This window comes from Agelaius phoeniceus, chromosome 2 (assembly GCF_051311805.1).
Source record: "Agelaius phoeniceus isolate bAgePho1 chromosome 2, bAgePho1.hap1, whole genome shotgun sequence".
Taxonomy (NCBI): Eukaryota; Metazoa; Chordata; class Aves; order Passeriformes; family Icteridae; genus Agelaius; species Agelaius phoeniceus.
Window position 1 is genome coordinate 89,532,893 of NC_135266.1, and position 16,091 is coordinate 89,548,983.

General features: G+C 42.4%; 1 protein-coding gene across 11 annotated transcripts in view; it reads right to left on the reverse strand.

Annotated features, from left to right (window-relative positions):
• LOC129134947 (rap1 GTPase-activating protein 1-like) overlaps positions 1–13,772 on the reverse strand; it is a 44,778-nt gene extending 31,006 nt beyond the window's left edge. For 5 of the 11 annotated variants that reach the window (XM_077174173.1, XM_077174172.1, XM_054654731.2 and 2 more), the window contains exons 1-3: positions 10,247–10,401; positions 5,199–5,292; positions 4,710–4,745 (exon numbers count right to left, since the gene is read on the reverse strand). In XM_077174173.1, the coding sequence (XP_077030288.1) occupies positions 4,710–4,745; positions 5,199–5,292; positions 10,247–10,290 (174 nt within the window). In that variant the 5' untranslated portion in view covers positions 10,291–10,401. The other 6 variants (XM_077174174.1, XM_054654736.2, XM_077174178.1 and 3 more) reach the window with 3 other exon arrangements.
• Positions 13,773–16,091: the final 2,319 nt, after the last annotated feature.

The following is a 16,091-nucleotide window of genomic DNA, read 5'->3' on the forward strand; positions in this document are numbered from 1 at the left end:
GCCTCCTCACCACGGCAAAGTAGCTCATTTCCACCACACCTCTGCAGCAGAAGCACAGAGGAATAGGACAATTTCAGTGAGGAGAGTCCCAACACAGACTGAGCAGAGGCCCAGAGCAGAAGATATGAGGGTCAACAGGCCATAGTCCAAGTGGGCATCACAGACAGAAGAGTAAGAAGCAGAATTTGCATCATCAGATAGGAAGGTGAGGACCAGAATTTAAAATGCAGGTATCTCTTATGCACAGTACATGAGCATTCGACTACTGTCACCTAAATCTTGTAACTCTCATACTGGAACATGTTGCTGAGACTACATTTTTATATACCATCAGTTACTGGCGTGGCTAATCAGGGATTCCAGACAAGATAAGCAGCTCTTGACTTTGTTGTGAAAATAAGCAGGATTTGATTTATAACAGCCATGCCTGTGCACATATTCTACAGTGGAACTAGATTGTCAACTAGATTCTGGTAGAAATAGGTAAATCTCAGAGGAGCTCTACAGTGGAGACTTAGGAGGCTCAGGAACAAAAGTTTTGGGCAATGCTCCAGCTGTACAGGGTGCAAAAACTGCTAGCATAGTACCACTAACACTGAGCAACAGCAACCTTACTACTGAGGATTCATAATAATCAGGATGCTCTTTGCAGGAGCAACAAAAGGGGAACAAAAAGGAAAGAAAAAACCCAACACATCTACTTCACATAAAAACAAGGTTTTAGGAAAATGAGAAAGTTTATTAAAAGAACCTAAGAAGGAGCCATAAAAAAACTTAAACGTTCATGAACTCATGAGGAGCCAGACCTTGAGTACACAACAAATGCTTAACACCTTTAAAATACTCTTAGAAACATCAGAAGTAAAACAGTATGGCCACACTCCAGGGTAAGGGAGACTAGTAATAGATGCATGAGATTATTCTTCAGAAGTCTGAAGTTGAGTTCAATCACAAAAAGTAGCAGTAACAACAAATTTTAATTGGTTAAATATAGAAACACAGTAAAGTGAGTGAGGAACGATGAGCAGGTAACAAAAAACCAAATTATTTTCCTTAGCTCTACTAGGAGAAAGAAGCTTCACACATTGTCTACAGGATAACACAAGATCAAACCACAAAAGCTGAGTTTAAAGACAGTTACATACCTTCCGCAAAAAAATTGTTTTCCTTTTGTACTTTCAACAATGGAGACTAAACAAATACCAGCTGTGAAACATTCTTCATAGGAAACCTTTAGAATATGTTTTGAATTGTGATGTCAGTACACAGCATTGACAAAATGAATAACCAATTACCAGGATGTGGTGAGTTGTGAAATTAAGATGGAACACAGGTTGACAAGCAACCTTTATCTTTTGCAGAAGTACTTAGTAACCATTTTGCATTTAGGGAAGTTGTAAAGGTGAAAAAGTTGAGTTCGTGGAATGTAAGTGCTAAAAAGTGCTTTGTTGATGTGGTCTCGAATTTCAGTTGTCAACCTACTGAGTTGAGGTTCACATGGAAGACCAGGTTCTGAAACAGGGATTTGAAAAAGAGACAGAAAGTTCTGTCACTACCAGAAAGTCCGGTACTGTCAAAACAGGGCTGAGGCACAATGGACACATAGATACAAAACAGCCACAGACTTCTGCAACAAACTGGGGGAAGTACAGGGATAGAAATGGAGATTGGGAAACTGCAATCTTCTAATATTTCTCTCTCCTTCCTTGGCATTTTTGGCAGATCTGAGAACTGCAAGAATTTTCCAGTTTCAAAGGAGGTCCTGGTAGGAGACCAGTATCTCAGCAAGCCTGAGGGAAAACTTTCTGGGCTGCTGTAAAGGAGCTCTGTATCAGAGCCTCTATAGAGAGCAAAGGAATGTACCAGTACATTCCATGACTCTGCACTGTTAAGGAAGCTCTTGATAGCCTGGAAGCAGAAGACAAGTTTAAATCTACCAGCCTCTCCTCTAGAGCAAAGCTTAAGGTAAGAGTAAGGCAACCCTGGGATGTACAGTCCAAAGCTTTACTTTAAAGGGTAACCAGACCACAGGAAACATGCAGCATAAGTTGTTGAAGCATCAAAGTATGGGCAGAACAACTGCTTGATGATCACTGTCATGCCTCAAAAGGGAGAGGAATAAACAGTCTCAGCCACCCCTTGAGACATCCTTCTGGTTTGAGCTGGTTTGCAGCACTGCCAGTTTCCCTGGGTAGCTAACTGGAGACAGCATCACTCTGGGAATCTCATATCGGCCTGGGAATCTCATATCCCAAGGTCTTGCACAGGGTAAACACCTGGCCTGAGCGGGATGAAAGAATGAATGACAGAGAAAAAGGTGTCCAGACCCAGAGTCAGGGTCCAACATGGCATAACAACGCTATGATAATACACATATTTTATGGGGAAAGAGCATTGCTTTGAGGGGACTAGTTCAAAACAGATAACTTGAATACAAAAGGGGACACAGGAAAAAAAGCCATGAAAGTACTTGTGAGAAAATAAAACTGAATATGCAGAAATTTTAAGAATGCAGAACAGAGGGAGTGAACAAAAGCAGTCAAGTGAAGAGGGACTGGCTATGCAAACATACGAAGGCCTGAAATATCTGAGCTTATTGGATGAAATAAAATTTCCTTGTTTTTCAATTGCCTGCACTGCAAAGCAAGTGAGGAACATGTTACTAAATGTCCTTAAGAGAGTATATACAGTGACTTCACTAGATCTGTAAGCACAGAACAAAGTGGCCAGTAGCCCATTTATTTCCAAGAAATGATTAATAAAATTGAAGAGAAAAACAAAAAAAGAGAAAGAAAAAAAAAAAAGGTAAACTTCTTTCCCAGATCTTGGGATTTGTTTCAGTGTAAAAAGAGAGTACAACTTTACCTGTCAATTTATCACACAGTATGTGAAATGGCTACCCTAATTTTCAGTCCAACAATTATATTCCAATCCAATGGTAAAGTACTCAATAATCAATTCTATCCTGAGGCTTTTTTGTTGTTATTTTATGGAAGAAATATTCAAGTCTCCTGCTTTGGTTTTCACTCACTTTGATTGCTAAGGAAAATCCCAGATTTTGTTTACAAGAATGATTCAACAAATCTAAAGGATAGTCACAGTCAAATGGAAGGAAAGCAAAAACAAACAAAAGAGAATAAAGAATCAGTAAAAATCTAAACAAAGACAATACATAGTATTAGAAATTTTTTTTTCTTTTGGAAAACACTTAACTTTCAAAAAAATCTGTTATACTGAAACAGCAGTTATTGATCCTCCTTGTGCATCTTAGATGACAAAACAAGATTAAATAATAAAAAAAAAAGCTATAAGTCTTGATAGTGGGCAGCTAAGAAAACATCACAGATGCAAAATTAGGCAGTCTGCATGCCTTGGAGATTCCCATCAGCTCCCTGCTATCTCTCTAACTAAAGAGGTGCAAATCCAGTCAGGCTTTCCATATGGTAAACTGAAACACTGACAATCTTAAGCACCAGTCTTCCACTGAGGGACACCTGGTAGGGACTCATCCTTATCCATATTTCAAAAGGCCTGGAAAGGACTGTCACAGCCTTTGAACATGTGCTTGAATTGACGCAGCACTGCTTGCTCAAGCTTACTTTCCTGCAGTTAAATGAACCAGGCACACTTACAGAGTTTGCTACTCTAAAGCACTGAGAACACATCCCAAACACAGTTTGGATGTCAGTGCAGTGGTTGCAAGGTCTGTGTCTGTCTGCACAGAATACATGGATGCATGAATACATGGCAGATAAATCTTCAGCCCCTCCCTTCCACCCTCCTCTCCAGTCTGCCAAAAAGTACTTCAGCCTCATAACTCTAAATTCAGCATTTTGCTGCTACCTTCCATCTCCGCACCTTTGTAGTCTCACTAAATTCTGACATTTTCCTCATATTCATAATTTGATTACCCAAATTCCAGAAAAGAAGTTAAGTTGTTTTGGTAAGTTTAATCCCTGTACATAATAAAAGGCAGGAGTTATGTGCCATGTTATGGGTTGTGTTAGGTCAAAGTTAACCACAGCACTTTAAAGAAGGTGCACCACTCAGGGAAAATACTGGAAACCTGCAAGGATGCTCTGAAAACACATAATCTGAAAAATATGAAGACTTCATTGCTAGGTATTAACACATATAATATATTACTATGTCTTTATCTGATACGGTAAAAGGGGGAAAAACCAACTCTGTCCTGTTTTAAGTTTATAACAAAATATATGCAGCCAAATGCATGTATTTCTGTGTAAGAATTAAGCCAGAGTCCTTCCTTCTTGCACAAGTTAAAGACAGGACCTACAGTAGTTGTTTATTAAACTGTCTGACCTTGCTAAATGCAGTTAGGTTAACATCCCATTAATCACCTGTCATTATATCTGCTACCCAGCAGAACAGAGTTTCCTGAAGAAGATGCCAGAGATAACTTACTGCAACTTTGATTTTCTCTCAGAATCACACTTCTGCAAAGAACAGACAGGATTATAATAACCTGTGTCTATCACTTCCATCATGCTGACATGGAAAAATGAACACAGAAAAATGCTTTTGAAATCCCATTGAAGAGTAAGAGATTGAGCCTAGAAGACCTAAACATTCTGTAAGACCACAATAAAGGATATTGTGAGTGAAGCAATGGCACAAATAGTATCTGATTATTTGTTTGCTACAAAAATTAAGAGATCCCAAAGTTTGACAGAATTACTTCTCCTTACCTGCATTTTTTCAATCATCTCAAACAAGTCCACAGTCTGTGAAAAGGAAAAGACAACAGAGAAAAACAATTTGACATTTGCAGAAGCTAACATTATCTTCTGTGGTAACCCAGATATTGAAGGAGCCAAGAGCTCCTTCCATATTTTGGCAAAGAAACTATTTGCTTGCTGTAGACCTGATGAAATTGTTCTTCCTTAATTGGTAGCATGGACAATACAACTGGCCAAATTGTCTTCTGCTTGTATTGCAAAAGCTTGACCTGAAACCCGGTCAGTCAGGTATCAGGAATTTCTCTCTTTCAATGGGTCAGATTGACTTGAGATAGAATGGCATAAGAACTGGTCAAATTAGCAAGTTTAGGATTCTCACAAAAGGAGGCAACTATACCTGTAAGACACACATGCACCCAAGCTTGATTTCAGTCAGTTCCTCTGCACACATAACTCAAAGCATACACCAACCCTGAGCCAAACATGGACTGCTTTTACCTTGTTGGGGACAGCAGAAGTGAGGACACATGGAAAGCCTTCAGTGGGAGAGTCTATAACATCACTAAAACCCTGCACCACCTCCTCAGACCTCCTGCAACAGACAGAGGTGGAAGAGAAAAAAAAAGAAAGAAAAAATTAACTCTTAAGAGAATTCAAGATGTCAGTGCTTGCCTGCAGTGCCTCCTTTGCCCTTTGCATACTACTCCTCTCCCCAGGCCATTTCTTGCCTATAAGGAAGCTGTCATTACCTTTGAGAATCCCTGAGGTGGCTGAACTTACCACTTGCCACTTTCAAACATCCTGGATGTAACAGCAAAAATTTTCTGGCTTCTGACTGCTCTGTCTCTGCTCACATACAATATTTTCCTCACAACTGTCATGGAAGTGCTGAATGATTTTTCTTTGCCAAGTTCCTCTTCCATCATGGATTTGGAGCAGAATTAAGACACGTCTCATAAGAAGCTTTGTAATCACATCTCAAAACAGAACCACATAAAAAAGGATGAAACCTTTTTTATGTAGTTCTGAACCATCACTGAAATCAGCACCAAAAGAACAGCCCCAGTTGCCACAGCCTGGGTATTAATCTCAAAGACAGGAGTATAACAGAGATGGCACTAGAACAGAACCGATAACACCCTGCAGAGATGCAGGCACCATTTTCTGTTACCACTGCTGGTACAGCAGCATGGAGATTAGGTGAGCTTTTGTCTGCACATCTGCTATGGAAAATATATTATTACTATGGTCCCTGCTAGAGCAGCAATGGGTACAAACAGCAGCAGGACTTTATTTGATTTCATAGAAGAGAAAATAAAAAGCAACACAAACACTACACTGTAGTTGAGAAGACATATCTGGCAGTGCCCAAGGCACTACAGACAGCCTCACAGCCAGCTGCACTTCTCCTACTGTTACTTTACAAGCATTCCACACCTCTCACAGTTTTTACTAGCAGTCACAATTGGGGTTAAGTCATGGTGAAGGCCACATAGGTGAGGCTGGGAACTAAGCACAGGTTTACAAGACACAAGACTCATCCACTTTGTAATGAAATCATGAATATGATTGTTAGGTGGTCATAGAATAGTTCACAGAACTATTGTAAGGTGGTCACAGAACAGTTTGGGTTGGAAGTGACCTTAAAGATCATCTAGTCCCAACCTCTCTGCTGATGTCACCTACTACATCAGATTGCTCACGGCCCCATCCAACCTGGCCTTAAACACTTCTAGGGGTGGGCCACCCACAGCTTCTCTCGGCAGTGAGAGTGCCTTGCTATCCTCTGAGTAAAGAATTTCTTTCTAACATGTAATACAAGTATCTTCTCTTTTAGTTGAAAACCATTCCCCATTGTCCTGTTACTACCTGCCCCGTAAAAAGTCACTCTCCCTTTTTAATAAGCCCCTTCTAAGTACTAGATTCTTCTTTTCTCCATGCTGAACAACCCCAGCTCTCTCAGTCTATATTTGTAGGAGAGAAGCTCCAGCCCTCAGAACACCTTTGTGGCCTCCCCTAGACCTACTCTAGGAGGTTCACATCTCTCTTGTGCTGGGGATCCCAGAGCTGAATGCAGTATACCACATGTGGTCTCACAAGAGCAGAGTAGAGAGGGAAAATCGCCTCTCTCAACCTGCTGGCCACTCCTCTTGTGATGCAGCCCAGGGTACATTTGGCTTTCTGGGCTGTAAGTACGCACTGCAGGCTCATGCCCAGCTTTTCCTCTACCAGAGCCTCCAAGTCCTTCTCCACGGGGCTGCTCTCAATGAGTTCATCTCCCAGTCTGTGCCCATGTCTGGGATTGCCCCAAACGAGGTGCAGCACATTGCACTTGGACTTATTGAACTTCATGAGATTCTCACAGGACCACCACTTCTCAAGCTTGTCCGGGTCTCTTTGGATGGTCCCTTCTTCTGTTGTGTCAACCACACCCCTCAGCTCTGTGTCACCTGCAAACCTGCTGAGGGTGCACTCAGTCCCACTGCCTACATCATTGGTAAAGATATCAAACATCACCAGTCCCAAGATAGAGCCCCAGAGACACCACTCATCACTGGCCATACAATCATCATACAAGGCATATAATAATCCTACAAGGCAATCAAGAATTGCTGTCCTGTAGCTATTAGATGCATGACTGCTGCTGCTTCCATGCTAGGAGAGTGGTCATGCAGACCCTAGCTTTGAAAGCAGTGGCTACATTCCCTCTTGTATGGAGGTACCACATATTTCTGTAATCTTGAAACTACTCTGTCAAAAGCTCCAAGAATCCTAATGCTCACCAGTTCTTTGACAATTCACAATTCATTTTAGTGGCCCAATGGCATAATGTAACTTGCATAAGGCTCATCAACACAAAATAACACAATGCTTCCATCCCACAATTTTCTCCTGAAATTCAAATGAGAGAGATCTGTATAATGCATCTAGAAATTAATGCCATAACGTGTCTGTGAGGGAAGACGTAGGAGTTAGTCTTGACAACCTCAAATAAATATTGAAATAGTTTGATGGCAAATGTTTTTTAAATTAATATTAATACTATACTAATACATGCTTTATTTATCATCCTCTTCATTTACTTGAAGAATGTTTGGGATGAGCAAAATTTATGTCCAAGGCAGTACATGAAACATTTTCCCTGTCTCATAAAAATCTGAAGATTCTTTTCTGTAAGCCCTAAAAAGGCACAAGTTTAATTTGATAAATTACCTTTTTCAGAAAGAAGTGTAACAATAGAACCTTTTGTGTAACTTGATGTCCCGGGGCCTTGTTTCATGCTAGTGTTTTCTTTGGCATGTCACTGAGGTGAATGCTGAATCATTCAGAGGAGTTAAATACACACCTGCATCATGGAAATCTGGCAGCTCCTACATGCTCAGTGTGGCCAGTCCTGCCCCTGTCCTCTAACCATAAATTCATCTCAACACTCTGGACTGACTGGAAAACTTCAGGCAGAAACTATTCTTTACCATTGAATCCTAGCACAGTTCTATTGACCAAATGAGTCCAGTAGATGCCAAAATCACCAGTCTTACTGTAGATTCAGGGATGTTCACAATTCTGTAATTATCCCAAATTAGGAATACACCACAGGCCTTTGAAAATCCAAGAGAATGCCTTAGATTTTACATTATCTTTTATAAAATATCACAAAAATTTGGGGCTATTATAATTATCACTTTGAAGTCCACATTCAATTTCTGGAACTTTGAACTTCTGGAATGAAAAGCACTAGACTGTATTATAAAAAGGGAACATACTTCTTTTCAAATTGAAACTTCAAACTCCTTGACCACAGAAAAGAAGAACATCATCCTTCTGAAAAAGGAAAGCAATTCTGCAGATTGGGAGAGGAATATTTATGTGTAAATGTAGACTTGCTGAAGCTTTATTCTTAGGAAATGGCAATAAGGGGAAACATAGGGCCTAGAAAATGCTGAAGGCTAAAGTGGGATTTGCTAGTGACACTAACCAGTACATTAATTTCAAGCAGGCAGTCAAACTACATCTAGGTACTGCTGATCCACTGATAAATTCCACTCTCAATTCTGAAACAGAACAAGAAGAACCTTTGAACATCTCTAAGCCACCACAACTGTGCTCGTGCCTTGTATTCCTGTCTTGCAGCATCCTCTGCTACTTCAGTCATAGGATCTCTCTACCCAGCTTTCAAAATCATTGCTATCTGCTGTAGCAATAACCAAGTCAACGCAAGTATTTGCTCTAAGAAAAACACAAATTGGACAGAATTTCATACACCCTTTCATAAATATTCCAGAGCAAATGGGGATTTGTTGCACTCTAAAAGGCAAGTGCCCCAAATCCTCAGATAACTGTTTTCCTGAAAGTTCACAGGGAAGCAGGTGTACAGCTGTTGTAAATACTTCTGCTCATCTGGAAGCCTTCCAGTAGGAGAAACACCACAGCGTGATTTGCAGCCATCTATGGAACAACAGTCAGCATAATAACTGGTGTCCCAGCCTGATAAGAGTTTCTTGCAGAGAGACACTAATATGTTTTTTAAATCCCTCACTAGAAGGGACAGGCAATTCAGAAGAACTGAAGGTAATGTGAGACAAGAACAGGCCTGAAATGCTCATAAGGAAAACTCTGGGCAACCACTTCTCCTGAGTAACAGCTTCTGCCGTTTCACTCCCTTATTTCTGCCTCAGAGAGGTGCATTTGCTTTAGCACATACAATTGTCAGCTATTCGGTGGAGACAGCTGAAAACATGACACGAATAGCCCTACTCTCAGAATACCTGTTCAGCTTTGAAAATTGCTTACACATGGATTCCTAGAGCTCAAGAGAAGGAATTACTGAAGCAGAACTAGGAAAAGGAAGCTACCACTAGAGATGAGAGGCAGTTTGCTCTCAGCTGGTCACAAACTTTCTGCCCACAGACTCTGACATCCAGTAAGGAACCTCTCTCCCACCCGCGCTCCCCTCTGGCTGCTGGGCAGCTCCCGTGGAGGGCACCGCTCCCACTCGTGGGCAGCCCGTGCTCAGGACTTCGTGCACGCACAAAGAGGTGGGCAGGGTACCGGGAGAGCCCGGAGAACTCTCCCCGCCAGCTCTCCTTGCGGGGCAGGAGAAAGGAGGACTCCAGGGGGAAATTAATTTTGCCATCCAACCCGCACTCCCACCTCCAGAGAAGTCCCAACAGGAGAGGTCCCCCACTCCCAGGACGGCAGGAGAAAGCCTGCCGAGCCTCCCTCTTTCCTTCCAGGGAGACGGGCACCCGCTGCCGCCCCACGGCCCGCCTCCCCCGGCCGGAGCGGAGCCGGGAGGGCCGGAGGGAGGGAGGGAGCGAGGGCCGGGCCCACAGCCAGACCCAGACCTGCCTGGCTGGGCATGGCCATAGCCTTCCCCCTCCCCGGTCCTCCGCCCTTCCAGCCAACCCGCCAGGGCTCTTCCTGCTGCTCCAGCACTGCGATCCCAACGCCGGCAGCCGCTGCCCTGCGCCGTCCCCGGGCTGCCCGGGAAAGGCAGGGCCCCAGGCCCCACTGCCGCCGGCACCGGTCCCGGTGCCGGTACCTACCCTCCGCTGGCTCCGGCAGGGAAGCCGTGCTCCCGGGAAAACATGCTGGACTGCTCCGCTGAGTCAGCTCCCGGGTTCCCTCCTCGGGAGCTTGCTCTCCCCCGGCCTCGCCATGAAGAAGGGCACAGGCTCCCTGCCGGCCCCCCGCGAAGCCCCGGCTCCCGCCCCCACCCCTCCTCTTCCTCTCGGGTCGGGATTCACCGGATAGAAAGGGAAGGGATCCGCACGGCCGGGACCGGGCCCTGGCGGGCAGCGGCCCCGGAGAGCACGGAGGGGAGGAGGAGGAAGGATGGAGGACGAGGAGACAAGGGGGATGGGGTGATGGCTTCTGCCCCTCCTCCGCTTGGCAGAGCGGCTCCCGTGGAGCCCCCGCTGTGGGAGCCCATGGATGGAGCACAGCGTGCAGGAGCAGCTGCTGGGACAGCCGAGTCGAGGACGCTGCTCTCCAGCTTGTGTGAGGGCAACACAAGCACAGCGTTAGACAGGGACAGCAGAGGGGTTTCGCTTATTCAACTCTGCTGTAGAACAACATCACATCTTCAGGTTCTCAATATCCAGTGAGGAAAGTGAGCATCAAAGCAGTTCTCCACAAATCCCCATTCTTTTAAAGGGAAGGCTAGGAAGATACTGCATCCACTAAATCTAAATCCGTGTCATTTGGATCTGACATACATCAAGTACCGCAGAGATTTGGCTCTGCACCCCTTATGAAATAGCTCATTGATGCAATGTGTAAACTAGGGAGGCTCAATTTTTCAGAGGTCACAAATGCCTTAACCACATGTATTTCCATTCGCTCATCAACAGATTCACTCATCAACAGATTGTCATTCCTGATTAAAAAAAAAAAAGAAAAAACTGAGCATGAGAACATGGTCTGCTATAGAAAAATATGAATATACCTGTGTTTAAATGAGAACACAGAGTTCTTCTGGACACTTTTTTTTTTTTTCCCTGTGCTTCTCACTTTCATTCCACAGGATGATGTCATTTATTCTCTTTACATCAAGACCTATAAAAGCAGCAACTACCGCCTTACGCCAAATGTCAGCCTCACACTGGGTTTTTCCTAACTAATGAAGAAGACACAGAACAGGAGACAGAATTTGCCAGAGAGCTAGGAAAAGATGTAAAGGAAGAGTGCAAACAGTATGCAGACAGACCAGGCAGAAAATATGAGCTAGCAGATAGAGAAAAAAGAAAAATGCAGAGAGCAAGGAGTTATTTCAAGGTTTTGGGGATGAATGCACCATTTTCATCCTAATGCTTCCTATAAATTCTACTCTTGAAATACCTGGATCGAAATTATTATGGGGACTTCAAGGATCTGTGGGTTGGCAAAGAGACTGTAAGAGTAAGGAATCAAGATAGGTGACAACTTTGAATGGACAAAGAAAGGGTCCACTTGCTGTTTTTAGTAACTTGCATGGAGCCAAGGTGACTCAATTTCCTTTTGTCTACCTCTTGTAATTCCCCAGAAGATCTGATGCTGAAGCATGGGATAATTCATACATCCTCACTCCAACTCAAATGCCTCCTAAATGGACCCAGGGCACTGAATAGAGCAGCTGCTCTCTGCACAAGCAGGTCTTAACTCATTCACCTGAATCTCTGAGTAGAGATGTGACTGGACCAAGGCAAAGAGCCAAGCTTGCCATTTCTGCTGCATCTAGGAAGGAGGAAGAGACATTATTTTTTGCTGTTAGAGAGGGCTGCCAGCAGTAACTACTGCCCTCCCCCATCTCAGGGTCATTATCAGCAGCGCTATCAAGCCTGGCCATGGTGAAAGCAAAGCATACAGAGAGGCTCAGGTCTTTCTGCCATTCTTGTTCTTCGGCAGCTTGCCACAACAGACAAGAGCCAACTTTGTTCACGTACAAAACCACACTGAACTCAGCTTTCATTTAGCTGCCTCACAGCTTTACCTAACCTTCTGTGTAACTCCAGTTGTGTACAAAGCCCTCAACACGCATAAGCAAAACAACAAACAATTATTAAATACCCTAATTACTGTTCTAATTACCTTCCTTTAGCAAGAGCAATATGAATAAATCACATGTAAGCAAATCACAGGACCGCTTCTGTTCCTCAACTTACAATCAAGCCAGCGATTGTTACTATTTACCCTGCTGATGCAAAAATATTCTCTGTTATAAGCCTTCTGTTGCAGTAAGTAGATTCAGCTCCTATTAATACTTGTGTTCTTATGTGACTAATACAGTGTACTTACAGTCTCAGATTTTAATCCCTATATGTGTCCATACCTGCATGGATCATTAGGCATTTTATAGTGGTGACGTGTTTTAGGAACTGGGATATAAGTTTTTGTTCTTTCAGGTATCCTTGTACATTAATATATGTATGTACGCACATTAATATATGTATTACAGTAATTGCTGTCTATATCTTTTGCAATGTATTTTCCCATCTTTGTTAGCAGATTTTTTCAATGTGTTTCATTTCATTAGCATTTTCTCTTGCTCACATGGGAGAAGTCTGTATTAGCTGTAACACAGAAACTGGTCCCTGCAATTCTGTTAATTGAGTCATTGTAAGAACATCAGCAGCTCCACGGAAGCTGCGCAGTACCACATAAACACAGCAGTATATCCTTCAAGGGTAAACTCTTCAGGGCAAAACCTGTATTTTTTTAAGTTTTACTTCAATATTACACAAACTCATAGCTGCATCCACAGACAGAAACACACATGTTCTCACATCAGCTGTTTCCACAGATCTATGCACACAGTTTCTAAATATAGCACCGGGTGTGCACAGACAGCACCTCCCGCAGCGCACTTGGACTCCTCATTTTATGTCCAGGACTGACATAATCAGGGTGGGATTCCTTTGAGTCTAGGCAGACCCTATCTCATGCCCCCCCATCCCTTTAGTTTGTTTCATTTCCTACACAGACATCCGCTCTCCCCACCTCCACTCTCCATTTCTCTCTCTGCAACTGCTTCTCTACACAATGCAGAATAGCACAATGTCTTTTAAAAAGCACACACACTTTCCCTGATGAGGCTGAAACTGCCCCAAACTCTATCCATTACACAACGCCACACAAGCAGCAGAGAAGATCTGGATCAACCCTCCCCCACCTAGCTTTGCTCCCATTCCTTCTAGATGCAAAATATTTTTAATTGGCATTGCAAGCAAGACGAGAATAAAAGCAGCTAAGCTGTTCATCCCCTACCTGAGCAAGGATCTCTCATCCCCAGCTGGTGAGCAGATGGAGACAGGGAACCCAGCTGCTCTCCTTTCCTTGCACTATCAATTATTCACGTAGGTTGCAGTGTCCTCCCTCTCCCTCCCTCCCTTTCCCTTCCGCTGCCCCCACCTGCAGCTGAATGGAGATCGAGCAGGTCGGTGCTGTCACACTTGAAACTAGAGATCATTGTCGATTGAACAGCCAGCCTGTGGAGCAGCTGTGCTCTTAAGCAGAGATTTGCCCTGGCAGAAGGGGACAGACTGGCAGCTCCAGAGGTGGAAGACAGGCAGCTCTGTACATCCACATCCTGCTCCCTGCGCTTCAAATCTAAGACCTGCAGGGATGACCTTTAAAAATGAAAGAAGGCTTTTTGGTTTTGTTAGGTTTGGATTTTTGGTGTTTTGTCGGGTTTTTTTTTTACCAGAGGAAAGCACATTTTCCTAGTCTTCTCAAGTATAATGACTGTTATTTGGTGACAGTGAACTGGATCATGCCAATTCATGTGTATAGATCAGAGCAGGAAGGGAAAGTAGAAGACTGGAAAAATCTGAAACATGATTACGTAGTACTGATTTAGTCCCGTAGCAAAGGGACAGGGAGAGGATAATTTAAGGGGACAGGATGACATGGTACTTTCTGTAAATGCTTTTGGTCATCATGAATCATGAGACTGACCTGTGGGTTGGAATGATTCTTCAGTCGCAATTTTTGTAGATAATTAAAGGATTCTTATGTGGTACCAGTCTTAGGCAAAGGTAAAATGAATTCTGGCAGACCTGGGTCAAGGCATTTAAAGCATTTTGCCTTTGTAGAGGGCTACTGCCCACAACTGGGTGAATGTTCTAGATCTGCCTCACAGCAAAATTAGGTTGAAATCCCAGGACAAATCAACTGCTCCATTTTGCACTGGAGTAACTCACCCTGAATCATCCCAGTGCCATCAGTTTGCTGGGGACCCTCCTGCTGTGTTGTCTCAAACATCACATTAATTTGTTCTGTTAATTCTTCCCATGATCATAGCTGTGCCAGAATCACCACAGAGACAAATTAAAAAAAAAAAAAAACAAGCCAGAGTGCTCAAACAGTAGGTCATCATGGCTTTTCTGCCCCATTTAACTTTTCCCATCTTTTGAAAACAATGTCTGCAGGAATTTTACCAGAAGTAGTGAAGAATATCCTGAAATTACATTAAAAATAAAATGCCAAATAGAAAACGTTGGTATTGCAACTACAGTTATGAGTAAAACTCCTGAAGACCAGCAACTCTTTTTAAGAGGGTACTCTGATTGTTTTCAATTATCTTCTCATTTTCAAAACTTTACAGATCAAACTTTGTCAAGCATTTCTCCACAATTCTGCAGGCTGGAAAAGTTTTAATTTAAATTAAGAAAAAGTCATCACCTTTTCTGTTTTCGTATGAGCATTGGAACCACCAAGTTCTATGGATGGAATAACAACAAATTTCCCAAAGATTTGTTTTGTGCAGTTGTTCCAGGTCCAAGAACTCTGATTGAGCCTGCTGGAGCAGTTACAAGACCCATCTCTTGTGCTGGATCTTTGATGAGGTTTGAAACCTTTCCCTCCTTTGGATCTTTTTTCTTCATTGGCCATTTTAATTAAATTTAAAGGAGCCTTTTCTCTGAGATAACAGAAAAAAGGCTCAGTGAGATAATTATCAAAGCAAAAATTATCAAGTTATCAGAACATAATTTTAAGAAAATTATCAAATCAACAAATTATCTTTGAGACCTTGATACCCTAATTTTGGTAAAAGAGAGCTATTACAGAGGTTGTAAAGGAATAATGGTATACAGGTATATAAGGCACAGGCAGACTGTTTAAAGTAAGTTTTATTTCCAGAAAAGCAGACTAAGAACAAGACATGGTAAAACTCAATAACAGTAAGAAAATCATAATTATAAATATTAGAAAACAGTAATTTTTGGCTTTTCAGTTAGCATCAAATATACCTGTGCATTTACCTACAGATATAGGAGCATAGATTTATGAATATTTTTCAGAATATTAGACTCTTACTGGACTAATTGTATGACTATTTTGGTATCTTACAATTTAGTATTATTAATATTATATAGTATATATACAATTTATATACTGCACACAATTTAGTATTATATACTAAAAATGAGTATTATTCATAACCTGATCAATATAATTTTAACACCCTGCCCTTCATACAAGTCTTTAAATCACCATTTGATTATAAACTGACTGGGTCTTCCCATATGTCTGTAAAACTATCTCGGAATCTCTGCTGGTCAGAGTGACCCCAAGCTGCGTTAGAAAATCTCTTTTCCCAGCCTGGCAGTCAAAGAAGGAGTCAGAACTCTTCAGTTCTCAGTCTCAAGATTGTTTATTGTATCTTAGCTATAAAATTCTTTCTCCTGACCTGCTGAGGTCTGCTCAGCAAGACAGTCAGAGGCACTTTGCCCGCCTCAGAGGCGATGTTGTCTTTTTATACTAAAAATTACGTGTACAATATTCACAATAACTTTCCAATACCTATCACCTATGTTAGGCAGTGAGCTTCTACTCTCAACCAATCTAAAAGTGCCAACATCACAGCAGAAGATGGAGGCCAAGAAGAAGAAGGAGAAAGGCTAGACACTC